The sequence below is a fragment of the Chelonus insularis genome, unplaced genomic scaffold (assembly GCF_013357705.1).
Source record: "Chelonus insularis isolate UGA/USDA-ARS -01 unplaced genomic scaffold, ASM1335770v1 contig_3_pilon, whole genome shotgun sequence".
In the NCBI taxonomy this organism is placed as follows: Eukaryota; Metazoa; Arthropoda; class Insecta; order Hymenoptera; family Braconidae; genus Chelonus; species Chelonus insularis.
In genome coordinates this window covers 3,615,472-3,642,598 of record NW_023276556.1, presented here as the reverse complement: position 1 = coordinate 3,642,598, position 27,127 = coordinate 3,615,472, and the positions used below count along the sequence as shown (strand labels likewise).

Here is a 27,127-nt window from a genome sequence, read left to right as displayed (position 1 = left end):
TCACGGCATCAACCCTGCTTGTCAGAGATACTGAGACGTCGGTGAATGCTGTACCGAGGAGTCCATTCACTCAGCTTCTCGAGAGTACGCGCAAACATTAACCAACCCTCACCTCTTTTTGAATTCTTAAATTGCGACCGAGCGAGATAAGATTTGTGATAAGCAGCATCATTACGACGTGCTTTCCGTCGTGTGTTGACACCCTCCGGCACGTTTTATTTTATTTTCTCGGGTAGCTTTTGACATTCATATCCTGTAAAACGGGATACGGATGCTGGATGATATTCAATGGGTCTCGTCGTTCTTTCTCAACTGAAAAGGATGAAGGAAAATTACAACTCGTCATTAATAAATCGTAAGTTTCATTACGATGTTACTTTTCATTATTTTACTCATTTAACAAACTTTCTCTTCTTCCCTACTCTAATTTCATTTGTCCAAACTTTATTGATAGAAGTGATTTATTGCTCACTCTATTTCATTTCTATTTCTTTTATCGATTTACGACAAGCATGATACATCGATTTTATTATGATTCCCAAATAACTGATATTGAAGTATACTTAAATGTAATGTTATTTGTTCTATACAATTCACCTGTCGATTTTCAATTTATTCCATTTTAATCTTTGATGCTACTGCACCTGACATTCTGCCGCACTGTCAATAGTCACTGGGAAATCGTTTTGCGAATGATAGAAATTAAAAGAGAGCCGAAAAAAAGGCTTTTTTAAAGTCAATTCAGCATGGACCACAAACTTTCAAGTCTCCGGTGATACTCAATAAACCAAGTACCGAAGATCAATATCCATAATTGTAATGAAAAGTAAACATGGTTCACACGTGTGGATTCTAGTATAATTCAATCGTAGAGTAATCGACTCTTTCTTTTATCTATTGTATGCCTGAGTTATGCAGAGAATAAAAGGGATATAAATGATGATGGTGATGTGGTGAAAGGAATAGTAAGAGAAAAGGATAGAATTCACTGTTACTACCGTATGGTTTGATCGTTCGCCCTTTCAACATCGGACGTTAATCAATTACTCAGTTACTCACCCTCGCGTTGTGTTTCAATGTTTGCCGGAGAAAAGAAATTTCAACGTCGATTGTTGTTTGCCAATTCACTTGCACTGTCATTGTATTTCAACAATTCGTTTATATCACTTTTAATTATTGAATAACATTTAAATTTTATCAAACTGGCCAACAAAAATATTTTTTTATTTATAAAATAAAAATCATTTCTTTTCAATTAGTCAGCTCTATTATGGTTGATGAATAATGAAATATTGATTATTAAATTAACAGTAACAAAAAAATTGTATTTTTCTTTTGACTTGATTAGAAAGCTATTGTAAATTAAAAAACTTCGGTAAGCTTTTTAATTTATTCATTCAATTAAAGCCCAGTTACTGAGGATAATTTTAAAAATTTATAAAATGAAAAAAATAAATAATAAATTGAAAAAAAAGCTATTGAATTAATTATTAAATTACATTAGGAAAGTAGATGATAAAATAAATTCTTGAATTCATTCACTGAAAAAATGAATAACATGAATTTTGAAAGATTTAATATTGACTTATTTAAAATCCCTCCATTCTACTCTAATCCAATTTTTCAATAACTTTTCTCAAATTTCCAACTCTATTTTAATTCATAAATTTAATAGAAAATTATTAAATATTCCTATCAATATTATAATCTCTATAGCATTCTCATTACCAAGCACTCTCTGCTCATATTGCTTTCCATCATCATCAAACGTATTGCTGCTAGCTTATTGCTAATGCTATATACTCCATGTTGGATGTTTAGAAATACATTTAATTATTCTAACTCCATATTCTCTCCCTGCTATGGTAGCTGAATAACATTTAACTGCTAATAATAAGCTTCCTAGATGGAAGTTGAATAGTTTAGATGTCGGAGAAACATTTTTATTCCATCCAGGATCACTTGGACAAGCTATTCAATATTGAACATTTTTTAAAATGCAGATGATGTAGTTGTAGATTTTAGGATAAAGGAGAATTGACAGAACGTGAGTGCCGAACGGATTTGTCTAATCGACATGCTTGGTCGCTGATAAATGCAATTAGTCCCAACATTGTTCTCGTGTTTGGTGGTTATGTCGGCTCGTAATAATCGACATTGTAAGGGAATGGGGGTGTAGGACATGGGATATATATTTATTTGTATATATGTATTAGAGGAGTACATAATATATATATATAGATTTCAAACGGAAACGTATCGGTTGTTGCGCCGCATGGTTGCACGCGTTTGGCGATGTATATTCACAAGTACGAAGGAGCCAACAAAAGGGAAAGGAAGATGGAAAGGGGAGGAACGATAATGGCTCAAGGAATTCGAGGGTGACGCTACGGGAACAAGCTTGTGAAGGTTATTGGGAGGCTGGTTAGTGGCTTAGGGGTAAAAATATTGGCAACATATGTGGTATATATGAGGATAAAAATCCTCAAGTTCTCTTTCTTTTCTACCGTCATTACTCTCTATCCTACTACCTACCTCTTTGGTATATTCCAAAGAAGCAAATGGACCATCGACAGTTGAGAGACTGAAGAGAGAGAGAAAGAGAAAACCATCTATTAGGAAATGCTTTTAGGCTTGTCTCACACCCTGAATCTTGTAATCAAATTATCAATTGCTCTTTGAGATACCTTTGATTACCACAGTTATCCAACATCACCATTTTCAGTGATGACTTTTTTTTTCATCAGTAATGAATGCTAATTTATTTAGATAAACGTCTAGATTGAATTTCCGCGTCAATCTTGATGAAATCCCTCGAGTTATTTGATTGTATACTTGAAACAATATGCATTAAATATCAATTTTCTGATTTTTCATTAATGATAAGACAGTTTGAAAGAGTTGGAAGGGTGCTAGGGGATACTTTCCCCAATGTTTTTTGTGTTACAGCGGCTTTCAGACACGGTCACGTGCGCATGCAAATGAAGCGTAATTCAATAGGAGCTTTTAGAAAGCCGGTAGAGCAAACTGGATGCTATGTTCGGTTAGTGATCCAAACGAGAGGGACATGACTAGGAGGGGGATAAATAAGCCCCCCGGATTCACCACCCTCGAAGTTAGTATACATCGGCGTAAGGCCGCGAGACAACGGGGAAAGAGATAAATCGAGCGCAGGTGCATTCGCCAAGACATAAATGAGGGTGCAGGGCTTTTGACGCGGACATGTTTTGACTGGTTTCCTTTGCGCCCCGCGGCGGTATAGAATACGAGGGTGGGATTATGGTCAGGATGGAGAGAATCGGAATGCAGAGGAACATAAACCTACGGACGAGATCGATCGTCGAGGTACCGCCGCGTGCGCACGCCAACGATGGAAAGTTATTCAATTCGCACAAGTCGTTTATTCTGTTAGAGTATCCTCTTACATTTGGCGGTAAGACGTGATGGATTCTGAATAGACCAGAGGGGGTTAAGAAGAGGGAAGGGGAGTTATCAATGATGGCAAAGGAGTCTCTATAAAGAGATAACAAGCAGCATAATATGTATAGATAACTGAGGGTCCAAGGTGCGTGCGCACTACCATCAGGATGGTCTTACTGAATATGTAGATTTCCGCAGCGAGCCGAAATTAACTCGGTTACGACAGATTGCCCGTGAATAATTTCATCGCCTATTCAACGCCGCGATAACTTTGTTGGCATACGCTCATTGTTCACCACCCTCTCATTTATACCTGGTCCCATCTCGGCCTAGCTTTACTCTATATTATACTCATACGACGTCACTCTCTTTTATATCATTCTCGAGTGACTGTTTTAAGGCTTGATGAAACAAGAGAGACAGTACTTTTGTGTCATTAAATTCTTCAATTTCCATTTCTTTGATACACACGAAACCTCTTCTATGTTTTTCCCTCTTATACTCACCACCTCTTTACACGTCCTTTTTTCTTGTCCCTTTTTTTGCTCAGTACCCCAAGCTTAATTTATATTTCAAAGCTTGAAAAAGTTTTTACATTTTTTATCGACTTGAAGGTTGTTCGATTTTAAAATTCGATGGTGAGCGTCTGCGCAACATTTGGAAAATCGGAAATCGTTAGGCTTAGTTGGCGATCATCCTCATGAGGAAGAAACTTTCAACAAGTTTGGGTTGGAAGGATAGAGGACAAAAACGAGGATGATGATTATAGATCAAGTGTCAGTAAGAATGAATAAAAAGGTCAAATGTAGCAAAGGGTTAATCAAAAGTATCTTGTGAATGTTGCGTTCGTGGACACCAAGTATATATTGCGTATTGATCGTTCGTTTACTTGTTGCGCAGAGCAAATGCTGGGTTGCTTGCTCCCTGCCTGCTGTGCATGGCTGACTCTGCCGTCGTTGGTTACTCTCTGGAGCCAACCAACGAGCCAGCTAGCAAACTTTTCTCCCTCTTTCTCACCAAGTATATCTCACTACTCAGCTTTTTCGCACATGCACAAAGCCCTTTCACAACTATAATTAATGCCCAAATACTCAGTAAAAAAAAAACGTCAAAGAAAAAAAAGATAAAGCAACACCTAAAAGCGAAAAATTTCATTGGCATTCGGTCATTAATTCCATCAACTTTACCATTCAATTCATCTTTTGAATTTTTCTCCTCTTGTCTCCTTTACACTTTTGATTCGTACTAAAAGCAAAGTTTGAGCATTATCCTCTAGCAGAGATCGTTATATAGGTATGCCCTTTGGCTATTTACACTTGGCTGTCATCTACTAGGAAGTTGAACTAAAACAAATGGAAGTGGAGAATTGGTAAAGGCAAAAGGAACAAGAGGGGATTTGAATCAAAGGGTAAAATACAGTTTTTGTATAGAATCTCATTAAACTTCCGACTGCTCAGCATTTGTCGAGTGACTGGACAATGAAGGGTTCAAGTGGCTTAGTGTAGTAGAACGATCTTTAGCAATGATAAACGTAGTTTCTCTGTCTTCATTTCCTCTCAGTCTCCTTGTCAACTTGGTCCCGTGTTTCTACTCATCCCCCAAGCTTTCATTTCCGCGTCTTCCTCTCTGGCCAATTATCTCATCGGCGTGTGCCCGTTCAAGGGACGACCAACGGAACAATTAACAGTTCTGCTCATTCCACAATGTTTCTGTCTTTATCTGTTTCAGTGTAAAATGTGATGACATGAGAGACTGGCGAGCAGGCCTGCGATGAGTTTGCAATGGCCGGGCGACGTAGATACTAAACATTATCAGTGTGTTGACATATCATGAGTAACGCACTCAATCTACTTGTGAAAATTGTCGTCGTTGTGTCGACGCTTCACTGCTACCTGGCACAGCAGCAGATTAAGAATGCTTCCGGTGAGTAGTATGAATAATCTACGGACACGAGAACGTTGCTCCGGAAATTTGTTCCTTCTTACTCTCAGCTCACGTTATACAGTTAACTGAGTGCCCGGGGGACCTACGTCGAGCGTTGTACGGAGAAGCTACGGGAAACGAGCTCTCGTCCAACTTGATGCCTTTTCATTATTAAACATCGCCACACCAACCCAACCAGCGTTACCTTCTGTGCGATTGTTTCATTCTCTCCTCTTGCACCCCGCATACCTCTTCTATGTTCCCTCTGGTGAATACCCGATGTGTTCACTTTCCTCACTACCTCATCCTAGTTCTATCTGATGAATTACTAATTTATTATATTTTTCAGCCCAATGTGTCCTCCCTTTGGGTATGGAAGAGGGAAAAATTCCCGATGATGCCATTTCTGCGTCTTCTAGTTATGAAACCAAATCTGTTGGCCCTCAGAATGCCAGGTAAATCAATTAAGTTGCTCTGAAATATACCACAAGATTTCATTTAAAATTTATTCACTACTGTTTTGTGATTTATTATTTTTTGGTTTTTCATAATTTTGCATGATTTAATTTCAATAAACGCTTCAACTGTACAAAATATTGTTTGAATATTATTTTTTGCTTGAAAATAGAACAAAATATTGCTATTATCATCTTGGTATCTAGGGTAATCAAACCAGTGGATAAACTTTCATTTATAAATAAAAAATATTCTTTCTTCATAAAAATTGAAACAAATTTTTCTTTATTATAAACTGTAAACTAAGCTTACATTTTTTATATGAGAGCAAATATTGAAATAAATTCAGCAATAATAATTCATTTATTGATCTTGACTGTTCGTCTATTGGTCTTCTTATTCTAGATAAACAACGTTTGGCTGCGAGAGCTAAACTGTTCTGCTATCGCTGCAATATTTTTCCCACGTAATGTTATCTACTTTGTAGTAAATATCGATGGGTTTGAATAGATTGACAGAAATCTTTGTATTGTTATGTGAACTGAAATTATTTAGAGGAACACTGTTCATTTATAATAGTTATTGATATCTATAGATATCTTTTTTTTTTTCAATTTTGCAAGTTTATTAACCTACATCTCGTGAACGAAATCGTTGTGTTGTCATTGCATATCTGGTAACAATAGATAACAATCTGTTTGGAAGATTTATTATCGATTTATTTTAAAAAAATATCTGCCAAGTAATGGCACGTCGCTTCCTCGCTAACAATCATTCTATTGCAACACTCGTATTGACCTTTACTATAGAAAATTGAATACTCTTGGGGGAAAAAAATTTATTCAATTTTCTGTATATCATATGTCATTTTTGAATTATAAAAAAAACATGTTTTTGAAGATTTTTGAAATATTACTCTTTACTTCATCCGACATCGGTGATTTATATATAAAACCATTTACATCCTAGACCCAGTCTACAAAGGATGAATTGTCGAATATGGAATGGAGAAGTGATAACATAAAAGACACAAATCGAGTTTAAAACATTTAAATCACAATAAATCTTTTGAGTATTTTTGTTTTTTTTTTTTTTTAAAGAAACTATTAACCCGATGCTAATTTTAAATGAATGAATAGATTAGATTTAAATTTTCTGCAAGCTTTGGATTAAATTTTTGTTCAGTTTTTAAACTTTAAGAGAAAAATTTTTTGTTTGTGGTTAACATAGCTTTGCGGTCATTACCGAGATAAAATTTGATTTTCTAGTGGGATCGAAATATTTTTATTGCTTCTTTAAAATTATTTAACTAGTGTGATATTTTTTATTTATTTATTTTTTTCTGATATTATAATTCTTGTTATTGACTAAATCAAAAAGTGTGTTAGATGTTCGTATGTTAAAGTATAAAAGAAAGTAATTTAGAAAGTAAAAAGAATAAAGTGTTGAAATGTAAAAAGCATCGCGAAAGTCAAGTTTTGACCTGAATTTGACATTTTTAAAAAATTCCTACTCTAACTGCACATTCAACAAACTTTTTTTTCATGAAGGTACGGGTCAGCTTTTTGATGAATGATAATGAAATAATTTATGAATAGTAATGAGATTTTTAAAGTTTTATTTGTACTAAAAAATTTTAATTAATGATATAAATAAACTTTTAATTTATATATCTAATAACGGATATTGGATTTATTATTAAAAAAAACTTGTAAATTTTGTCTACTAAAATTATTTCAAACAACAAAAGGGAAACAGCATTTAATTTACATGTATTAAAATATAAAATAATTTTAGTTTTGAAAATATATTTAAAAATTCATGTTATCGATTTCCTATCATTTGTCATTATTAATGACATAAGCCAACCGGATTGATGGTCCAGATTTTAATATACTATTTTAAAATAATCAAAAGCCTTTACTTACAAATAAAATGAATTTTTTGTTTGTCTAAATGTCATATAATATTGCATATTACAAGCTCGTTTATTGTTGAAACAGAATACGTCAAGAAAAAAATGGTGGAGCTTGGTGTCCAAAAGCACAGATTAGCAATGACATACGAGAATATTTGGAAATTGATTTAACCAAGGACCACTTGATTACATGGACCGAGACACAAGGACGTTTCGGAAATGGTCAGGGTCAAGAGTACGCAGAAGCATTCTTTCTTGAGTATTGGAGGGATTCAAAGTGGCATCAATACAAGACTTTGAAAGGTGATAGAATTTTACGAGGAAATAGTAACACGTACCTGGTGGAGCGGCAAAAACTAGAGCTGCCTTTTGTAGCAAGTAGGGTACGCTTTGTACCTTATAGCCAGCATCCACGAACCGTATGTATGAGGGTAGAGATATATGGCTGCATTTGGGAACAACGAATTATAAAGTACAAGATACCTAGACCAGCATCGTATGGTCCAGGAGGTTCAAATGTTGAAGATATGTCTTATGATGGTCGAGAAGAAGTGGGTGATGGATATTTGAGTGGTGGTCTAGGTCAATTAATTGATGGAATGCTTGGTGAAGATCCACGTGTATCATCAAGTCTAGCTCATTGGGTAGGATGGAGTGATTTAAATCCAGTTCCAATTGAATTTGAGTTTGCTGAGGAACGAGAGTTCAATGTTTGTGTGATATATGCAGCAAATGCCCCAGTACGTGGCATTGAAGTCTTTAAAAACGTAAAAGTTTGGTTCTCAGAAGATGGAGAAACGTACGAATCATATCCAGTTGAGCTAAGTATTGAAGAAAAATCAACTTATTCACCAGGGATTATTCCAATCATCATTCCTCTACGATCGCGAAGTGGTAGATTCGTCAAACTGGAACTCGAGCCGCGTTCCAAGTGGCTTCTCATCAGTGAGATTTCCTTCGAGAGCCGTAAGTTCATCAGTTAGTAACAGAAAACTCCAAGATAACGAGTTTTAATTCTAATCTATACCAGTTACAGGATCTAGGTCGAGTAATTCGAGCGAGGACTCAAAGCAATTGGATTCTCCTGTTGGCAGAAACGATTCATTACCGGTGGTGGACTCAATCCAACCACGAAACACGAATACCAACTTCAGCAATGTGGAAATCAATACCAACCAAACTCCAGACGCATTTCCGGTTGGTCCACGATGGTCGCAGACGTACATCGGTTTGGTGTCCGGTGCTCTTACAGTTTTGGCTCTACTTCTCACCTGCACGGTCTTTCTGATGAAACTTCGTGGACGAAATAAGGTAGCTCTACTTCAAAAACACACGGCCCTGCTATGTGGTACAAGTGCTCCAGGTATAACAATCAATGTCAAGGACATGAAGCTGCCAACGCCGATAGTTGTCAATGGGACACAATCAAGACCAACTGGAAGCCTAAAATCATCGGGCAAAGGGCGATCTGGGTCAGTATCTAGTTACGACATTGCCACGCTGATGAGAGAGCAGACATCCAATCAACAACATCAAGCCTGTGATGTCAGCAGTGAATATGAACATCGTAGTGTCTACGCCGAGAGCACCTACAAACTTCTCTTTCCAGAGGAGCGCTTCTCAGGATGTAAAACAGACTACGCAGACGTAACAGACTTCACAAGCGAGACAGTAGCAGTGCCTGAGGGTGAGTCAAATGAGCGACCACAACCACAGACTCCCTATGCCCACAGGTCATCCAAGCATCATGGATATTCATCCAAGGGTCATAAGGTCTACGAGGGATACTATGCCGCTACTGATATTCTCACGGTTTGTAGATGTTTTTATAAAATAAAACATTCATTTGCTTTGCTAATACTTTTTTCTGCTTCCAGCAATGTAATTATATTTGTTTGATGTAAAGAGTGCTTTTCAGATTAAAAAAAGGGAGCAGCATACTGGTGCTAGCCTTTTTACGTCGCTTCTTATTCAAGATCGTGATTCGGTTGAGACTTTTGATATTCAACATATATCTAGACATCGATTAAGAATCTTGGATAAGGTTGGCGAGGGGAGCTTTGGATTTGTTCATCTTTGTGAAGCTAAAGGAATTCATAGTCCAGATTTGGGAACTACTCGCAATCGTCAATTGGTTATTGTTCGATCACTTTGGCGTGGAGTTACTGACTCTTTAAAGTAATTTTTTTCTTCAAATTTATTCACTGTCATATTTTTTTTTGTTTGAAATTCATATTACAATTTATGAGGCACAAGATACTATTTCAAATATTATTTTTCAATTACGTCAAATTTAAATATGAATGAGCTTCAGTCTTTTAGAATTCACGTAGTTTCATTTTTTATGGAAAACGTAGAGTCTCGAAAAACACATTCTTTTTACTCGAAGTTATTTTTGTATTCTGTTTTTTTCTTTTTAAACATAGAGTAGCAGAAAAATTTTAATTTCGTTGTTGTACGATATTAGGTAAGTGATACTGAAATTTTTAAGAACTAAAACCAAGTTTTCATGTCCAATAGTTTCTGATAGAAATATATTGAAAACTTTATTATTGATTTTTGAAATGAAATTGTAGAAGTAACTTTAACTGACGATAAAATACAAAAAAAAAAAACATGCATAAGGAAGATGCATCACCGTTCAAAACCTACTGAAATATCTAAACTTTCAAACGCATACATTAATAAATTTTTAAACTTGTATGATACCTCAAAAAACCTTCCACCATGATATTGTTTTTGACATCAAATCAACGAGTTCCAATAAGTCATTCACACATATTTAAAATTGAAAGTTTTCGAATACTCAGAAGTCGTGAAATATCAAGTACTTTAGAAAATAAATTTTAGATCAAGTATCTCCACTAAAATATTAAAGCACATTGACACTTGAAAAGAGAAAAATTTTTTCGTAATGCATATTCTAAATATTTTTTCTGCTCTAAAAAATATTTTTCATCTTTTTCTTTTTAGAAAAGACTTTATGCGAGATATGTACATCTTAGCTCAAATTCGCGATCCAAATCTGACAAGAATTGTTGCTCTTGTGGAAGAGGAACCTTTTGGAGCAGTCTTCGAATATGGGGAACTCGGAGATTTGCCTAATTTTATTCGCAGTAATGCAAAGTCAGACAACGAAACGTTATTAAGGTTTGATTATGAATTTAAATTATTGAAATTATTCAACTTCATATTCATATTAAGCTCTTAAGCTTTATATTATGATAATTGATAGAATAGAAAATGGTAATTCTGAGTAATGTCATTACAATTCAATTATCTTTCTTAATTACAGTTACAATCGATTATTAAAATTTATCACTCATATTGCCTCTGGCATGAGATACTTGGAGAGTTTGAATATAGCTCATTGTGATTTGGCTGCAAGAAATTGCGTGGTGAGTAAGAATCTAACCATAAAGGTGTCAGATCATGCCATGTATTGCAGCAAATATGATGGTGAGTATTACGTGAACGAGTGCTACACTAAGATACCTCTACGATGGATGGCATGGGAGGCAGTATTGCTGGTGAGTTTTTATGCTAATTAACTAGATAAATTGATTAAAGTAAAAACAAAGTTTAGTTATTCTGCTCTTAAATGCCAGATCCAGAATATCTCTTCTCTTAAATTTCCGTAAAGTTCTTTGAATAAAAACTTTAGAATTGTTTAATAGATTTAGCTTACAATATAATCTATCTCAAGTTATTTTCAAGATGTATTGATTGATCACTCAGTTACTAGAATATTATACTTAATAAGATATTGTTAGACCAAGTTCTAATCTTATTCACCCACCAACATCTTGATAAATTATTGACAAGTAATTGAACAGGCTTATTCCTTCAATATAAAACCAGTTATTATTATTTCTTTAATACTGCTGGATAATATAAACTGTCAATATAAAATGAGTAAAAATCTTTTGAAGGGTAAAAGAAGCTGTCAAGCAGACGTTTGGTCTTACGCAACAACAATTTGGGAAATTTTCACGTACTGCGAAGACATGCCATTCTCTGATATGACATCAGAACAAGTGCTAGAAAATTGTGGAAATTGGTATCACTCATCATCACAAGAGAAAACACGCATGTTACCGCAGCCAGCACTTTGCTCCAGAGATCTTTATCGTATGATGACAAAGTGTTGGAGTAAACGCGCCGAAGATCGGCCAAGTTTTGAAGACATTTATGTCTTTCTCAAGCGACTAACACTAAATGAGTAAGCAGATAAGAGTCTTACTTGGCATGTAGCAGGACCAAAATAACTTGACACAATCAGCTATGAAGCATTCACCTCTTTCTACAATTATCCACCCGTCGAGGGATGCTCTGGCCACTAACTTATGCTCAACTAGGTTTATCTTCATCCTGTAAGCATAATCATAAATTAATATTAATTTTAAGCATCTATATAGATAAAAACTTTTTATAATTGATCTCAAATGCTAATTTTCTTCCATCAACAAAAAAAACTCCCCAAATGTGATTTTACATACCAAATGGATTTCAAAATTAAATATTTTATAAGCACCCATTAAAAATTGATAAATAGATTTTGAATATTTAGTTTCAAATATAAAATACATAGGAATAATTTGATATCATTAATAAGCAGTATTGATAGGGAAAGAGGAATTACAAATTGCTATTAAAAATTTATCCAATTAATTGGAATTCTATAAAATAATGAGGATAATTAAGAATCCTAATGTCGTATCAATCTCCTCTCTTCTCTGTGCATCTTCCTATTAGAGTCATTAGAATCAGTCAATATGATAGATAATAATGATAAATAATAATAACATGAAATATAATAATAATATTGGGACGTGGAGTTTATATATAAAATCTCGTTACTTTAATATAATTTAATACAACACATGAATAAGTAATAATAAATGCAACTATCAACAACGATAAATCTAAGATATATCAGCGCTTCTGAGTAAGATATTCAGGTCGCAGTCACATATCCTTTAGTTTCAATTATGAAGAGATAGATAAACAAAAATGTATGGTAAAAATAATCGTGATGATCACATTGAAGAATAATTAATGTTCAATTGATTATACAAAACTTGTTTCTAAGAGTATTTTAAGGCTTTAAGATGTATGTATGTGTGTAGTTGAGTGGAAACTTGTTGTAAATTATATATCTCTCCTCTCTTCTACCCATCAATCTTACTATCAACTTTATCATCATGAAAAATCACGAAACACTGCTCATGTTGACAACAAATTCCTCAAATATTACGTGTTTCCTTTACTATATCCAAGTAAATATTATATTGATTCATTTATGTTACATGGTAATATATACCTACATAAACTGCGATGTTAGGAATCGATTATAATTGTGAAAAGATAAGTTGAATGCTTTTTCACATATAAGTATTGAGATTTTTATGATTAAAAGATAAGTTAATTGAGTAAAGAATTTTCTCAAAGTTACCGTTCCATAATTTTTGGCAAAAAAAATTATAAATGAATAATTGATAATTGATGATGAAAATTTATTTCGCAGTTTATGATGTTGTTATAAAATTATTGAATCAATTATACGTGCATAAATAGGATTTATTAATAATAATTTGTGGTAATCATTGAATCGTGATATATACATGTCATGTAACACAAATGTGCAAATCCTCTTTCGGATTATTCATTTATAATATTTGGATTATATCAATTTAATGGTAACATATAATGAACAGAAAATAATCAATTAAATTTAGTATTACATTTAAAAGTGACACAATGAGAGGAAAAATTATTTTTATCGATAAAGAAAATCCTTCAACAAGCAAATCATTTTTTTTTGGGAAAAAACTCCATAATTACTATTTTATAATCGTACTATTTACAGTTAATATTATCATCATTGTTATTATTAATGTTATTATATTTTTTATAAATGAAAAAACAATATTTTTGCATGAATAATTAGACTTAAAAACTATAAAAATTTCTTAATTATTATGGATTTGTTTGTTAAACAATTTTTCTATTATTTTTAAAAATCATTTTTTCATCTCAAAATTATGAATAATTTATTTATGAGGAATGACAATTTATATGACAATCAATTTTTGGTAGTTACATCACACTGGGTGTAGCGAAAATAGGTAATGCGCTATTAAATAAAAAAAAGTTGTTTGTTATCGCAGTATTTGCTTTGTTATAATAAAGGTAATAAAAGAATAACCTAATTTGTAGTTTGTACATATTTCAATTTCTACAGTATTAACTTTGGTAATATTACAAAAAACTTTAATAATAATTTAACAAGGTTTAATATTAAATGATAATTAATTGTAATACTAACAATAAATTCAAAATAATCTATAGGTTTTATTATAAATAATCAGTAGGTTTACTAATATTATAATGAATAATATTAATATTAATACATAAATATATGATAAATTATAAATAATATATAAATATATATATTGACCGCAATACAAATGAAAAAAATTTTGTAATATGGATGATTATTATCGCACTCCATTGAAAATTATATTCTTAATATTTCCAGTGTTACAATTAATAAAAAAAATTGTTATACTGTGTACTTACTATTGTTTGTGAAAATTATTTTCTCCATCTTCAGCTATGTTTTTTTACTAAATACAAGTGTTTTTCAACTATGATTACACGAGTCGTTGAATCTTCATTTCTTTGTGAAAGTCATCAAGCGGTTGCTCCCAACGTTCTTCAAAGTATATACTCAGTAAAAAGCCAGAATTTTTTCCAATATTTATAGCCCAAGGTAAATGATATTCGTAATATAATTTTCTCTGTCTATAAAAATATTACAACGTTAGTTCAATCAATGAATAGTTCAATTCATTGAATACAGTTTTATATATTAAGAAATTTTTTTCAATAAAAATCAAATTAATGATGCTCATAAACATTTTTAAAATATCCATGATTATTTTGATTACTTTGAACGCAAACGTGCAGCACCAAATAGTGCAGCTCCAATACACATAGGCAACCTGGTTTGAAAAGCTTCGACCCACTTTACAGCTACCTCACCAAGCATCGTCGTCGGCATCAACAGGACAGCATGGAAAATATCATGTACTTCACGATATCGCTGCATAACATAGGCCAGTTCAACATTATCGACAAATTTTACATGGTCCCTGGAGTCTGGGCTAACATCCTGAAAACAAAAAAACATGTTGTCATTAATTAAAACTGATGGAAATGAATTTATCAAACTTTTATTTAATTAAAAAAAAACTTTTCTTCCTTCTAACACATTAAATACTGTGTGTACTCTATGGAATAGCTATAAATTAAATTAAAGAATTTTATCACAATGGCTTTTGATCATCTTTTTATATAGTAATAAATTTTTTATTCGGTTCACAATCAATTTACTCACATTGGCTTTTAAAAAATCGTAATAAATTTTCCCAAGACATCCTTCAGGCATTTGCTCTAATTTCTGTATATCAAGAGTTGATGTATTAATTCGTGGTTGTTCAGCAAGAATTCTCCGTCCTTCTGCTGATGACTGCATTCGTTCGTAACAATATTCCAATGCTCGGTTTCCTGTTGTTTCTCCAAGACATGCAATCATATCTCCTCGGAATGGATCGACAAGTGAAACAATAGCTGAACCCCCCGTGAGAACTAAACGCTGTAAAGGTGTCAGTTCTATGTGATGCTTTTCAAAACTAACAATAAATTCGCTTTTTCTATCATTCTCATCACTTTTCTGAGCTTTTCTAGGTACGCTTGTTGATACATATCTGCGGATTAATATTTTACCTGGAACATAAAAATTTGATATATGTATTCATCTATTGATTTATCAATGCCTTCATTAATTATTCTACGTAAATATTTTAATGATGTCATTAAATTTTAATCAGCGAAAAAATATAAAATTTATGTAGATGTTTCATCGTTATTTTTTTAATTTTTTTTAGTTTTAATTTAAATATAGCATGACATGAAATTCATATTAAGGGCAATAAATGTAAGTTGAAATTACTAATTAGTTAAACAAATATTTATTTCAAGTGCTTACATTGATTACTTTACATAATTATACACTATTTTATGAATTAACTTTATTCCTGAGTACAAAATTATAATTTATCTATGTAATATGTAATACGTTTACTTTGGTTTTAACAAAAATGAAGGATTAAATTCTTCTGAATTATATATTACATGAATGTATGAAAACTTTATTATTTTTGTGATAAAAATTTGGAATAAAAAATTACTTATATATATTTATGAAAATTTTTATTAACAAGTAGATGAATTTTTCCTTCATTTTAAAGTACGAAAATGAATTCTATTATCTATTAATAATTAACTGATATTTAAATCCTATTTATTACAAGGATCTATATATACAAAAATATACATAGTTGAAAGAATGTACATAACTAACGATAAATGGCACGCTCATCGTATTATTCTCGAATCCAGCGAGACATTAAAATTACTGGAGACAATAATATATCACTATCGTAGCAAAAAGATATTAAACATGATTTTAGAGATATTAAAAAAAAAATCATTACTATTTATTTAATTGAAAAAATACTGTTTATAATGAAAAAAATATTATATAACTTCAACTTTAGTTGGTGAAGAAATTAATGGAGAATATTTTGGAGCAACATTATCTTTGGGCATAAATGTAACCCACGTATAAATTAAACTACCTGAAACACTTAAATTAAGTCCAGCAAAATTTAACCATGAAAAAACATAATCTCCACCAACAACCATGCCCAAATAAGTAACTGTGATATTCTTTAAACAACCAATAATTGTAGTTGTAAGTGCTGAATTATAATGTGTACATAAAAGTACACTGTACAATAACACGAAACCCATGATGCACGAGAGAATGAACTGACAAATGAAAAAAAAGTTCGTCCAATTATCATATTCCATTATTTTGTCAATATCACCAGTCCACCAGGCTATTAGAGTTGACGGTATAATCATGATGAGTGAGTTGTAGTACATTAAACCATACTTCCCAAGCTCTTTAGAATTTAATTTTTTCTTCGTATAAACACCATTTGCAGCCGTAAAAATATCATTCAAAAATATAAAGATATAGCCTTGAAGATTGAATGCAAGATCATCAAATGCCGCTATCATTGCACCGAAAACCATTATGTAAACACTCAATTGAACTGATGTTTTTGGTTTTACTCCTAGCATATAATATTCTGCAGCCATTGTCATCAAAATACTAAATCTTCTTAGTGCAGTAAACATGGGTAAACTCAATTGTTTAGTTCCGCCAAGGCCGAAAACCATGTTTCCAATGTAGATCAGTGGTAAAGGAAATATTTTTACAATTGTAGATAAATCTAAGTTGGGGAAGTCGATGTAGTTGATTTTCTTAGCAACATATAAAATAACTATTGTTGCTATCATTTGCCCTATTCCAAGAATTTGGAATGATGGAAATTTGTAAGTAGTTAATACTGTCTTATTAACTACAGTGATTAAAAATGATGATATTCCATAAAAAATTGCTGAAGCAATCCGGAACCACATCGCATTCTGTTCTGTCACTGGCATTTTGAGAACTGAGGTTAGCTTAATGTATTTCCTTGATAATTTATTTGATCATATTTGATAATAAAATCGAATAATAGTGATGTTCTCATATTGATAAAACAGAGAGCACAAAAGAGAAGAATGTCAATGTTAATAGAAATAATGATAAGACAACATACTTGGTAACCTTATCATCTTGCCAACAGTAATTTGATAATTCTTTACGTATTTATGTTATGGCAGTAATATGTTCTATAACTATAAAGTTAGATGATTGATAAATGTTATAGTTTTCCCACTAATATAACTTTGTTTATGTTTTGATAACAATTTTAACTATTATTTAATTACTTTTTGTCATAAACGTCTTTTTATTGTCGGCCTATGGCGGCCATACTGAATTTTCCGCCATATAGCGGCGTTGTTGCTAACTTCTAATTAATTTCTAGCGGGAAAATAAATTAAACACACTTCAATTAAGTAAAAAATGTAAATGTATTTGATATCAAACTAAAAAATTATCTTTTATCCACAACATCACATTCTTAAATAGTAGCATTTCAATTATCACTAAACATTTGACTGAGATTTGTTTCATTTACATGAATAGAATAATCAGCAGCTGAAAGTTTTAAAGATAAAAATCCTCCACTTCCATTGTAGTTCTTATAAAAAATTCCAACTCCACCAATAGGTATTGGTGGATCAGAAAATATTGCTTGTGAATCTATGTAAGGAACTAATGTTTGACTAGCATCTTTATTCCAATCTGTCAACTGGAATTTTACAAACTGTTCTCCAGGTTGACTAACTTCAACATTTACTTTATTTTCCCTGTCTGGAATGTCAGCTTGAACTAACTCAAGTTCAGTTCTACACAAATAAACAATTATGATCAAAATACTTTTTTATAAAAAGTACAAAATAATAATTGAGTAATAAATTAATTACCTGGGTAATTGATTTGGCCAGTACCATTGCATATATGTGGGAGTTATAATTTCTCCTGCTTCATCAAAAATTTGTGTTCCAGCCACTACCAATGTTATTCTATTTCTAAGTAATGCAAATCTAACACCTAGAATAATAAAAATAATTAAAAATATAAGATTACATTTTTAGAAATAAAATAAAACCATTTTCGGTTAGAAACCTGTTACAGCATATCCTGGTGGAAGTACAATATTATCCAAGTTTACTGAACGCATATTATAATTCAGTTGAACAACTTCAGAACCTCTTTGAGGTAAATAGCTAGCATTTGGATTCCACATAACAGTACTTGGATCAATGGATCCATTGACTAGTTTTCCTTCTTGAATTTCTAAATGGATTACTTTGTCAACTACTTTTACACGAATTCCCGTAACAATTCTGATGATAATAACGGATATAACAATTAATATTCAATTGAAAAGTTTCTGTCAGTACAAATGACAAGTAAAATAGAGCATACCTTCCATCGCGGAAATCAGTATATTGTTCTCTAAGACTAAAAGACCGAATGCTTTCAGAATTTGCCCATTCATCACAAGTGCACGCACAAATATTACAAAGTGGGTCATTATTTATAAAATCGAATGCTGAAATTTTTTCTTTGTAACATCTTTCACTCCAAATACCCCTTCGATGGTGTTCATATAAATTAAACAATCCATAATTTTCTGTTAAAGCTTCAAATCGTCGGCCACTACCAGGATTCTATAAATTAATAATAAAAATTATTACCACAATTATACACAAATTAATCATTCATAATATCATTACTTACAGCTAAACATATTTGAGTTACACTAGTTTTCCAGCAGTTATAAGCAGATCCGGTACATTGAAATTGAGAAAGTCTGTTTTTATTTGTAAAAATGCTACCTAATTTTTTATAGCTACTGCAGCTACCGGTACACGAAAAATCAGAACTCATCGAGGTTTGAGTAGTTAAAATAATTGATAAAAAGTTCTTCAAGCTTATATAATTAGAACCTGTTGAATAAAAATAAATTTATGTACATCTAATAATTAAACTATGAAATGATTCTAAGACTTTACTGTTGATATATTTAATTACCTTCTACAAGCTCATTAGGATCACAACGACGGATTTCTTTAGAAGCTTCATTCATTGCTCGACGTGCTATAGGAGCTATCTGCATTAATGCTTCTTTGAATTCATTTACAGCATCATTAATTTCAGAATTCCATGCATCTTTGAAACATATTACAAACAAATTTAATTAAAATGAATTAAATAGCCAGTAAAAAAATGAATATTTTGAAAAAAATTTCATTAATTAAAAATATTACTAGGATTCGGCTGTGCTAGTTGTCGATATTTGTAAGCATGAACTACCATAGTATATCCGCGAACCAGTGTATGAACTGCTAAATTATATACAGCGAATAAGTGTTGATGATGAGAAGATCCTTCATTGCAATCTCGATGATGATTCATCTGAAAATAAATAATAAATGTTGATACATTAGAATTTAAACTAAATTATATAGCTTTTTTTATTTACATTATTCTTTAATTACCTTTATTTTTTGATAATCGAGTAAAATATCAAATAATCTTTTATCAGGAACATGATTTAAATAATTGCGAGGAATAATATAGGAATTGAGTGAATGCAAAATTCTTTGGAAACCAGATTCACTTATTGTTTCATTAATAAAGCTTTGAATTGTTTCCACTTGATAAGAATTGTCTTCCACAAAATATTTTATAAATTTTTTTTCAAATCTTTCATTTATTGAATGCACAACTCTTGTGAAATCGTGAACAGCTTGCATGTCAATTTTGACGGACAACTCTTCAATCACTCTATCAGCTTCTTCTGTTAACAGTGATTCAATTCTCCGAGTGCTGTTAACAATTTCTGCTAATGATTCTGTTACTTTTTGCTTCCACATGCGATCGTTATGAGCTTTCTTCAAATCCATTAATGCTTTTATTCCATCATATCCATATTTAGCAATGTCTTTTGCAGTAGATAGCGTGAAAATAAATGAACATGTCGAAGAAAAATTAAAAACTATTATTGATAAAAGAAAAAAATTTCTCAGGTACCGAAATTTCATGATTAATAATAAACGAGTGATTCTACTCGTTAATCAATAAATATAATGAAAAGTTAAAATGCACTGAAATTCGTAATTATGACTTTTTGTTTTTATAAAGCGGTAATGATTTGTCCAAGTGTTTTTTTGCGAATTAAATGATATTTTTTATTTACAATATAAACAAGTTATAAATTGTCTGACCCTCAAAGATCAATGATAGATAATCAGATTATAATTTTTATAATAAATTACTTTAATGAGTATTTCCTGATATTGGATATCTTCCTGATATGTGTAAAAATTTGATATAGATGAGTTATGACCATAAATATCATTAAAATGACATTCAAGATATTACATAAAATAAATGTAATTATATACTTTCTGACCCCACTTGCCCTACCCCGTCTACACAGTTTCGTACAGGCACGCTTTTTTTAAAAAAAAAAAATTTTTCTTGCAACCAGGACTCGAACCTGGATTCCCCAAAATTTGTGCGTTAGGTGCTTTGCCACTTATCGCTATACATTAATTTCTATTTTCCTATATGTACCCATACTCATCGTGATCTGATGAGAACTCCACCGTCCTCTTACGGCTTTAAATTTAAGTAAATTAAATAAATCGCTAAATTAGCATATAGGGCCTAAGGTCATTAAATATATAATTACCAAAATTAAAATTAAAAAGCCAAAGAAAACAATGATTTAAACGTCAATCGATTATCAATATTTATTGACAAAATAATAAAATTATAATAATTGTAGGTGATTTTACTTTATCTTAATCACACATTTACCAACTGTATCAATAAAATTCATCAATTTTATCCGTAGTGAAATAATAATTGTTTACAATATTTATCTTGTCAATCATGAATGAAAAACCATTGTCTTATTACTAGCAGTCAACGATATGATTCTGTTTTTTTTTTATCAAGTACAATTTCCTATCGTAATTCAATTGCACTGACAATTGTCTGTTTTCCTATCTTTGTAACATTTGTCACGGTAGAAGCTTGCAAATTATTTCAGAATCATACGTAATCACGGGTAACAAGCGGTAAGGACCAAGTGGAGCATCTCTTCAGCATGCGCGATAATTTATTCGCAATTTATAAAAGAAAATAAGGTCAAGTTTGTTAGTAAACTTGAGTTAGTTCTCATCAGAGAATGTAAAATCATGGACTCTGAATTCTATAGATAAACTGTGAAATCTGCTAATGATGTTTATCGTAAAACTATTTTTAATTCTCAGTATATTATTTATTATGATCCACGGTGATTCTTCATATGATTATCAGAATTCACCAGATAATTTTCAATCAATTATTGGTGTTTCAAAAAGTATGAGATCAAATTGTCAAAATGTGTATCTTTGTCACTTGATGAAAGGTTTCAACTACGATTCAATTAACAACATGCCTCATTTTATTTCTCCGGTATCCTCTCTAGGATACCGAAGACAAACGTTAAAAACGACTGCTATGCAGCCACGAAGTTATTACGGCTATGGTACGAATGCTGCTCCAGCATATTATCCGTAAGTAAAAAAACTTTGATTAATTACTTTTAATTAAATGTAATTCAACTTAAAATCTTAGTAACTTACTTTAAAATATTAATTGTCACAACGATGATTTTCAGAACATTTGATCCAATAAGCATACTTGCATCTCTGGCATTTTTAGCATTTCTCTTGCAATCTTTTGTATCTCTATTCGATCGAAGCCGATCAATAATCCCGGCAGTAGTCAGCAGTCGAGATTCCACTTTACAGCATCAAATTCCTGATCCTATACAGCTAATAATGCGTGCAATCGACGAATATGTACGTATTGTATATATTGATATGAGATTCTTCAGAAAATGATGAAATTAATTAATACTTATGAAAAAAAATTTTTCAGGCTACTTTCAATCATTCTATAAAACTTTTGGATGAAACAAATTCTCGAAAAAAATTATCTTGATATTGTTAATGATTAAATAATTATTTAAATAATGTAAAATTTAGATTTAGCTCTAATTATTTTTATTATAATTAAATATAAATTTGTATTCATTAAAATATGACTTATTTTAATTTGCTCTAGCATCTTTTTTTAAATGTAATATATTTTTAACAGCTTCGCGATATTTATTCACTGTAAAATGATCTTCCCCGGTATTAATAAGATCACTCACGGCTATTTTATATTCGGTCACATTAGGAATAGTATCATAATCCAAATCTTCAGGTGGATCTGATGGCCATGCATGAATCTTCACTAAAGTTTCTCTACTTTTATTCCTATCCCATTCATAATATTCCATATCAGCTAATGACTTCGCCGCTTCCCAAGGCTCCACATTCTGAAATAATTTTTTGGTCAGTTATGGATAAAAAAAAATATAGTAACAATAATAAAAATTGTTTAATAAATAAATGATCAATAAAATTTACCCAGGATTCATAAAATACAGCAGTCATCAAATAATTGGCGTAATCTAAGTTTTGTTTTCTTGTAGGACATCTATCAGCTACAATAGTCACTGTATCTGTTTCTGGATTGTATCTGTGTTTTACGAGACGCAAAAATTTATCTTTAGCGTGAGAATCAAGTTTTAAACTTGATAATTTAAAGCTAAGTGTTACAATCCTTGCAAGAGGCTCTCTGATCGTTGGAGATGAATAACAATAATCAGAATAAGAATATGTAATTGGAAAATGTTTCTCACATTTCTCTTCAGTTTCTAATCCTACTGGCCATTCAGTACAAAATTGTTTTAATGCTTCACAGTGTCTTTTTATAGCTGGTGGTGTAAGATGAAGGAAATTTGGAATTTTCATGAGCTCTGCATTACCAAATTTACTTGGAGGAGCTTTCTTTTTTGCGTATCCTTGACGAATAGGTAATGGTACAACAGCTGGATGAAAAGTCCTTGGACCAGGCCAAACTGATGGCCAATCCTGATCTGTAGGCATTTCTTTATATCTTGGAGGTAAAGCCGGACGTTTTCCGTCTGACCGAACTTGCTTGGTCTCAGGTGGAGGACGTATTTGAAGAACTCGGAATTCTTCTACATTAGGTAGCAATAAAGTCAAATGTAAATCGAGACAAAGTGTAAACATCATAAATGAATGATTTAAATGATTAAAAATTACTAACAAATAAAAAAGATGTTTGGGAGGTTATACTACTTACGATCATACTTTGGTGAAGATGTTGATGATGTTGAAGAATATAAAACATTTGGTAATTTGGTCAACGTTGATAATGAGTTATGTTTACCAGAGCGAAATATTAGTGACATTTTGATATTAAATGAATACTATTCTTTTCCAGTTCACGGGTAAATATTCATGCGTATACCATTTTAAAAATTACACAGAAAAATTACACATGTTATGAGATGTTTCACAGTGTTATTAGTGAGCAATGCAACTATGTGAAGCGCTACGGTCTACCCAATTTAAGATATTTGGTGATCACTATTTTATTCGCGTTTGATAAGTTAGTACTGATTAAAAACTACAGTTGGTAAAAAAACACATGTAACCTTACAGCGGATGGATCCTTTCATTTTTTTCTGTACACAACAAAGTCACATGGTTTTGTCAATCGTTTCATTTCTTGTTTATAATATGTACGAATGAAATTGTAAAGTAATTGGAGCTAAAAAAGAGAGTGATTATGAATAGTAATTATTTGAGGTTTTAGTTATCATTTGTTATGATGCAACAATAATAATAATGGACAGTTTAATAAATATCCACTGGTTTCCTTTGACATCTCAAGGGAACGTGTATTCAATGTCAAAATTATGCTCTCCATACAGTACAAATAAAATATTAGTGGCTTCTTTAAAAAGAAAAATATTTTCTTGTGGATACCAAAAAACTAACGATAAAATTCTGAAGCCTATTGTCAAAGAATTACTATTCACGTATATTCCAAGTAAGACTCAATCTCCAAAATTATTTCTTACTCACGTGTTCATTGTTTATTTTTACTATCGAATAAAATAAGGTTAAAAGTCTTAAAAATTTTTAAATATTTAAATTCAATTTAGGTGGTGCAGAGATTATTTCTGTTGATGGCTACAATAAATACCAATTCGACGAAGAATTCGTCATAGGAATAACAATTATTAAGCCAACTAATGAAGGGAGTGTGGAAAGATATTTAAATATTTATTCAGAAAGTGCAGGAGATGGAGAGAATTCTGAAACTTCTATAGAAACGATTGCACAAAATTGTCTCACAGTAGAATTAACTTATACTCCATATTTATTATATCATACTACAATTATAAATGAAGAAAATGAGAAAGAAGTAAAATTTCATGTTTTGTTTATTAATTAGTTAAAAAAAAAAAAACTTGATATATTTTTGGATTAATTTTATAATAATTTTGTTATGTTTAGGTTGTTTGGCTCATTTCTGGGAGTGACAATCAATTACATATGATTAGAGAAGATAAATTCACTCATGGATATGTTGAATTCCCCCTGGATAAATACTTTCCGGAATTGCTTAGTCTACAAACACTTGTGTTATGGATTAACGTGCACTATTATAACAATCATACCCGGTAACTTATTATTTCTACTTTTGGAGATAATAAAGAATTATTTTGAATTCGTTTTCCAGAAGGCTAACAGTTGTTTCTTGTGAATCTGGATTAGTTAAAGTAACACTAGTAAATATTGAAAAACTTGAAATAATCAAAGAATGGATACTCCATTATGACCAACCTGTACCCAGTGTACGAATTTTTTCTCAAGAAAATGAATCACCTAATTTAATTCCTAATGCTGATGGTATGAAATACTATTATCAACGATTTAAAAAATGTGTCAATAATTAGTCACTAATTTTTGCAGAACCTGAAAATAGTAATGAAACTAGTACTCAACCTATCTTAAATATATTAATAGTTAATGCTCTAGATCCTTCTGTTGTTTTTATGTAAGTAGGCGATATGTAGCTTTAAAATGAGCAGTTATGATTGTTATGGATGATTAAATCATATTTATAATGGTTAAAATTTTTTAGGGATGTTTTAAAATATGGAATGAAAAAGGAAGTAATACTACAAACAAATGATACTTCCGATGGAATATTATCATCTTGTATTGCTGATATCAATATGGATGGGAAAAATGAAATATTATTGGGAACATACAGTCATGAAGTATTTGTCTTCACTCTAGATAACAATGAATGGAAGTTGACGAGCAAAAGAAAGTTCGATTCGCCTGTTTATTCTATGTGTTATCTAGACTTGACTGGTGATGGTGTAAAAGAGTTAGTTGTATTAACTCAACGTGGAGTATATATTTTACAAGTAAGTTTTTTATTTGGATAATCATGTTTATGAATATAATCATATTATAAATTCATTTTTAGCACAATCCAAGTATTGTGAGTCAAATATGGAAAAGACGTATAGAAAAGTTAATGGTTCAATCTGTCGATGATGCAATAAAAAAGTTACAAATTAAGAATTTCAACATGTAAATATAATTAATCATGTGATTATAAATTAATTTAATAATTTCATAAAAGTTGGTGTATTAAAAAGTTTTATATTTTACAAAAAACTTAATTTAAACAAATTTATACAAACAAAATGACTTCTTACACTTATTTTTTATTTTTCTACTTACATTATTAAATATTAAACTACCCGTCTTACTTCAAAGAACCGTTTGAGGTAAAATATTTGACCGAAGGTCATTGAAACTAATACAGAAGCTTCGAAAATTGACCATAATACCACTCGGAAGTTTGTACTTTCATTGATAGCGCGGTGATTTCGATCACGTACCTTTTAAAAAAGTAATTTAATTAGCTCATTTTAATGTCACGACTATAAATAGTCATTAAGCAAATTCACAATAATAAACTTGAGGCGAATTTGCTAATCATTGTTAAATATTTCAAGAGGGAAAATGTACTCACCTGCATGTATTCCTGTTCATTCTTTACACCTGATAGACTTTTACTTAAATCCGAGATCATATCATCTAATTTTCTGTGATTAACTCCATCATCACCCTCAGTATTGTGCTCATCTGTAGCTTTAGAGGGCTCACTTACTTCCATATTAAACATAACTACTTTGGACGTTAATGTGCTTTTTTGATTGCTAAAGCAATAAGTGTATACACCAGGCGCATATGCAGCAAACGTATATTTTCCTCCACCTTCTCGTTCTCCATTATGAATAACTTTACCATCTGGTCCTACAATTTTTAGATCTATGTCCAAAAATCCACCTTCTGCTATTTCAAATGTAAGACCTGAAAATAAAAAAAGTTTATATTTAATAATAACATTAATATAAAACTTTTGTTTCTTATATCTAATAGAGAAAAGAAAGTGAAAATAGTTTAAAGTTTGTTAAAACTCACCCATTTTAGTATCTTTTTCAACTCTTTCATAAAAGCATTCTTCTGTATGTGCATCCACGGTGATAAAATATGCATGTGTATTATAGATAAGACAAGTAATAATTAGTAATCCGTTTATAAGCTTCATTTTTATAATATATTCTTAATTTTATTCAATTGTCACTGTTTTATTTTTGTTTGCCGGAATTACTTTCTAGTGCCACGTATTTCTCAAGTAAGGTTATAATGGTCGTTTGTGTGAATGTTTTTATTTTATACAGTTGTCAATACTTGTTTTTATGTGTGATACGTTGGTATACTTGTTTCCCCGGGATTATTCGTTTTAGATTCAAAACATTTTGGAGATTATTTTTTGAATATTATGTCATGGAATATCAATTCAATAGG

At 31.3% G+C, this 27,127-nt stretch overlaps 8 protein-coding genes across 12 annotated transcripts; 3 read left to right on the top strand and 5 right to left on the bottom strand.

The window, feature by feature from the left end:
- Positions 1-45: 45 nt before the first annotated feature.
- LOC118068725 (discoidin domain-containing receptor 2-like) lies at positions 46-13,562 on the top strand. 4 transcript variants are annotated; one of them, XM_035086364.1, is made up of 10 exons: positions 46-355; positions 5,149-5,343; positions 5,693-5,798; positions 7,803-8,683; positions 8,748-9,028; positions 9,101-9,529; positions 9,636-9,895; positions 10,691-10,867; positions 11,013-11,247; positions 11,650-13,562. In XM_035086364.1, exons 2-10 carry the CDS (start codon positions 5,250-5,252, stop codon positions 11,941-11,943), a joined length of 2,757 nt encoding a protein of 918 aa, XP_034942255.1. In that variant the 5' UTR covers positions 46-355; positions 5,149-5,249; the 3' UTR covers positions 11,944-13,562. The 4 variants fall into 4 exon arrangements, with proteins under 4 accessions (XP_034942255.1, XP_034942253.1, XP_034942254.1 ...); XM_035086362.1 differs by having other exon boundaries at positions 8,748-9,529; XM_035086363.1 differs by lacking the exon at positions 46-355 and adding an exon at positions 766-791 and having other exon boundaries at positions 8,748-9,529.
- Positions 5,511-17,673, bottom strand: Coq4 (Coenzyme Q4). Of its 2 annotated transcripts, XR_004690538.1 has the most exons (6): positions 17,458-17,673; positions 15,120-15,508; positions 14,671-14,894; positions 14,300-14,524; positions 11,961-12,088; positions 5,511-5,817 (listed from the first exon to the last, which is right to left on the bottom strand). XR_004690538.1 is itself a non-coding variant. In XM_035086368.1 (4 exons), exons 1-4 carry the CDS (start codon positions 17,471-17,473, stop codon positions 14,374-14,376), a joined length of 780 nt encoding a protein of 259 aa, XP_034942259.1. In that variant the 5' UTR covers positions 17,474-17,673; the 3' UTR covers positions 14,183-14,373. The 2 variants fall into 2 exon arrangements, 1 of the variants encoding a protein (XP_034942259.1); XM_035086368.1 differs by lacking the exons at positions 5,511-5,817; positions 11,961-12,088 and having other exon boundaries at positions 14,183-14,524.
- frc (fringe connection) lies at positions 15,738-17,471 on the bottom strand. The gene has a single exon (XM_035086367.1). The coding sequence runs from the start codon at positions 17,297-17,299 to the stop codon at positions 16,322-16,324; it is 978 nt and encodes a 325-aa protein (XP_034942258.1). The 5' UTR covers positions 17,300-17,471; the 3' UTR covers positions 15,738-16,321.
- A 138-nt stretch (positions 17,674-17,811) lies between the features above and the next one.
- Positions 17,812-20,356, bottom strand: LOC118068317 (uncharacterized). Its single transcript, XM_035085618.1, has 8 exons — positions 19,811-20,356; positions 19,580-19,727; positions 19,344-19,481; positions 19,050-19,258; positions 18,735-18,979; positions 18,432-18,652; positions 18,230-18,356; positions 17,812-18,151 (listed from the first exon to the last, which is right to left on the bottom strand). The coding sequence occupies exons 1-8, from the start codon at positions 20,354-20,356 to the stop codon at positions 17,839-17,841; spliced, it is 1,947 nt and encodes a 648-aa protein (XP_034941509.1). The 3' UTR covers positions 17,812-17,838.
- Positions 20,357-21,684: 1,328 nt separating this feature from the next.
- Positions 21,685-22,310, top strand: LOC118068316 (uncharacterized). The gene is made up of 3 exons (XM_035085617.1): positions 21,685-21,880; positions 21,985-22,168; positions 22,248-22,310. The coding sequence occupies exons 1-3, from the start codon at positions 21,687-21,689 to the stop codon at positions 22,308-22,310; spliced, it is 441 nt and encodes a 146-aa protein (XP_034941508.1). The 5' UTR covers positions 21,685-21,686.
- Positions 22,311-22,355: 45 nt separating this feature from the next.
- mRpS35 (mitochondrial ribosomal protein S35) lies at positions 22,356-23,775 on the bottom strand. The gene is made up of 3 exons (XM_035086067.1): positions 23,526-23,775; positions 22,784-23,400; positions 22,356-22,692 (listed from the first exon to the last, which is right to left on the bottom strand). Exons 1-3 carry the CDS (start codon positions 23,632-23,634, stop codon positions 22,420-22,422), a joined length of 999 nt encoding a protein of 332 aa, XP_034941958.1. The 5' UTR covers positions 23,635-23,775; the 3' UTR covers positions 22,356-22,419.
- A 148-nt stretch (positions 23,776-23,923) lies between these two features.
- Positions 23,924-25,911, top strand: LOC118068564 (KICSTOR complex protein kaptin-like). Its single transcript, XM_035086042.1, has 7 exons — positions 23,924-24,278; positions 24,394-24,656; positions 24,749-24,915; positions 24,975-25,144; positions 25,208-25,292; positions 25,380-25,671; positions 25,734-25,911. Exons 1-7 carry the CDS (start codon positions 24,074-24,076, stop codon positions 25,842-25,844), a joined length of 1,293 nt encoding a protein of 430 aa, XP_034941933.1. The 5' UTR covers positions 23,924-24,073; the 3' UTR covers positions 25,845-25,911.
- Positions 25,912-25,957: 46 nt separating this feature from the next.
- On the bottom strand, positions 25,958-26,972 carry LOC118068565 (transmembrane emp24 domain-containing protein 2-like). Its single transcript, XM_035086043.1, has 3 exons — positions 26,741-26,972; positions 26,289-26,629; positions 25,958-26,154 (listed from the first exon to the last, which is right to left on the bottom strand). The coding sequence occupies exons 1-3, from the start codon at positions 26,865-26,867 to the stop codon at positions 26,005-26,007; spliced, it is 618 nt and encodes a 205-aa protein (XP_034941934.1). The 5' UTR covers positions 26,868-26,972; the 3' UTR covers positions 25,958-26,004.
- Between the last annotated feature and the right edge of the window lie 155 nt (positions 26,973-27,127).

What these genes read in the sequence shown, in the direction of transcription:
- LOC118068725 (XM_035086362.1), top strand. Translation starts at nt 5,250, where the DNA reads ATGAGTAACGCACTCAATCTACTTGTGAAAATTGTCGTCGTTGTGTCG. An exon ending in GTTGGCCCTCAGAATGCCAG is followed by an intron (nt 5,799 to 7,802) that starts GTAAATCAATTA and finishes TTGTTGAAACAG; the next exon opens with AATACGTCAAGAAAAAAATG. An exon ending in GACAACGAAACGTTATTAAG is followed by an intron (nt 10,868 to 11,012) that starts GTTTGATTATGA and finishes TCTTAATTACAG; the next exon opens with TTACAATCGATTATTAAAAT.
- frc (XM_035086367.1), bottom strand. Translation starts at nt 17,299, where the DNA reads ATGCCAGTGACAGAACAGAATGCGATGTGGTTCCGGATTGCTTCAGCA.
- Coq4 (XM_035086368.1), bottom strand. An exon ending in ACGATTTTTTAAAAGCCAAT is followed by an intron (nt 14,895 to 15,119) that starts GTGAGTAAATTG and finishes TTTTGTTTTCAG; the next exon opens with GATGTTAGCCCAGACTCCAG. An exon ending in GCTGCACGTTTGCGTTCAAA is followed by an intron (nt 14,525 to 14,670) that starts GTAATCAAAATA and finishes ATATTTTTATAG; the next exon opens with ACAGAGAAAATTATATTACG.
- LOC118068317 (XM_035085618.1), bottom strand. Translation starts at nt 20,356, where the DNA reads ATGAAATTTCGGTACCTGAGAAATTTTTTTCTTTTATCAATAATAGTT. An exon ending in TCCTAATGAGCTTGTAGAAG is followed by an intron (nt 19,259 to 19,343) that starts GTAATTAAATAT and finishes TTTATTCAACAG; the next exon opens with GTTCTAATTATATAAGCTTG. An exon ending in TAACTCAAATATGTTTAGCT is followed by an intron (nt 18,980 to 19,049) that starts GTAAGTAATGAT and finishes ATTAATTTATAG; the next exon opens with AATCCTGGTAGTGGCCGACG.
- LOC118068316 (XM_035085617.1), top strand. Translation starts at nt 21,687, where the DNA reads ATGAGATCAAATTGTCAAAATGTGTATCTTTGTCACTTGATGAAAGGT. An exon ending in GCTGCTCCAGCATATTATCC is followed by an intron (nt 21,881 to 21,984) that starts GTAAGTAAAAAA and finishes GATGATTTTCAG; the next exon opens with AACATTTGATCCAATAAGCA. An exon ending in TGCGTGCAATCGACGAATAT is followed by an intron (nt 22,169 to 22,247) that starts GTACGTATTGTA and finishes AAAATTTTTCAG; the next exon opens with GCTACTTTCAATCATTCTAT.
- mRpS35 (XM_035086067.1), bottom strand. Translation starts at nt 23,634, where the DNA reads ATGTCACTAATATTTCGCTCTGGTAAACATAACTCATTATCAACGTTG. An exon ending in ATCTTCACCAAAGTATGATC is followed by an intron (nt 23,401 to 23,525) that starts GTAAGTAGTATA and finishes TACCTAATGTAG; the next exon opens with AAGAATTCCGAGTTCTTCAA. An exon ending in CTGTATTTTATGAATCCTGG is followed by an intron (nt 22,693 to 22,783) that starts GTAAATTTTATT and finishes AAATTATTTCAG; the next exon opens with AATGTGGAGCCTTGGGAAGC.
- LOC118068564 (XM_035086042.1), top strand. Translation starts at nt 24,074, where the DNA reads ATGGACAGTTTAATAAATATCCACTGGTTTCCTTTGACATCTCAAGGG. An exon ending in ATGAAGAAAATGAGAAAGAA is followed by an intron (nt 24,657 to 24,748) that starts GTAAAATTTCAT and finishes TGTTATGTTTAG; the next exon opens with GTTGTTTGGCTCATTTCTGG. An exon ending in TTTAATTCCTAATGCTGATG is followed by an intron (nt 25,145 to 25,207) that starts GTATGAAATACT and finishes TAATTTTTGCAG; the next exon opens with AACCTGAAAATAGTAATGAA.
- LOC118068565 (XM_035086043.1), bottom strand. Translation starts at nt 26,867, where the DNA reads ATGAAGCTTATAAACGGATTACTAATTATTACTTGTCTTATCTATAAT. An exon ending in TGAAAAAGATACTAAAATGG is followed by an intron (nt 26,630 to 26,740) that starts GTGAGTTTTAAC and finishes TTTTATTTTCAG; the next exon opens with GTCTTACATTTGAAATAGCA. An exon ending in ATGAACAGGAATACATGCAG is followed by an intron (nt 26,155 to 26,288) that starts GTGAGTACATTT and finishes CTTTTTTAAAAG; the next exon opens with GTACGTGATCGAAATCACCG.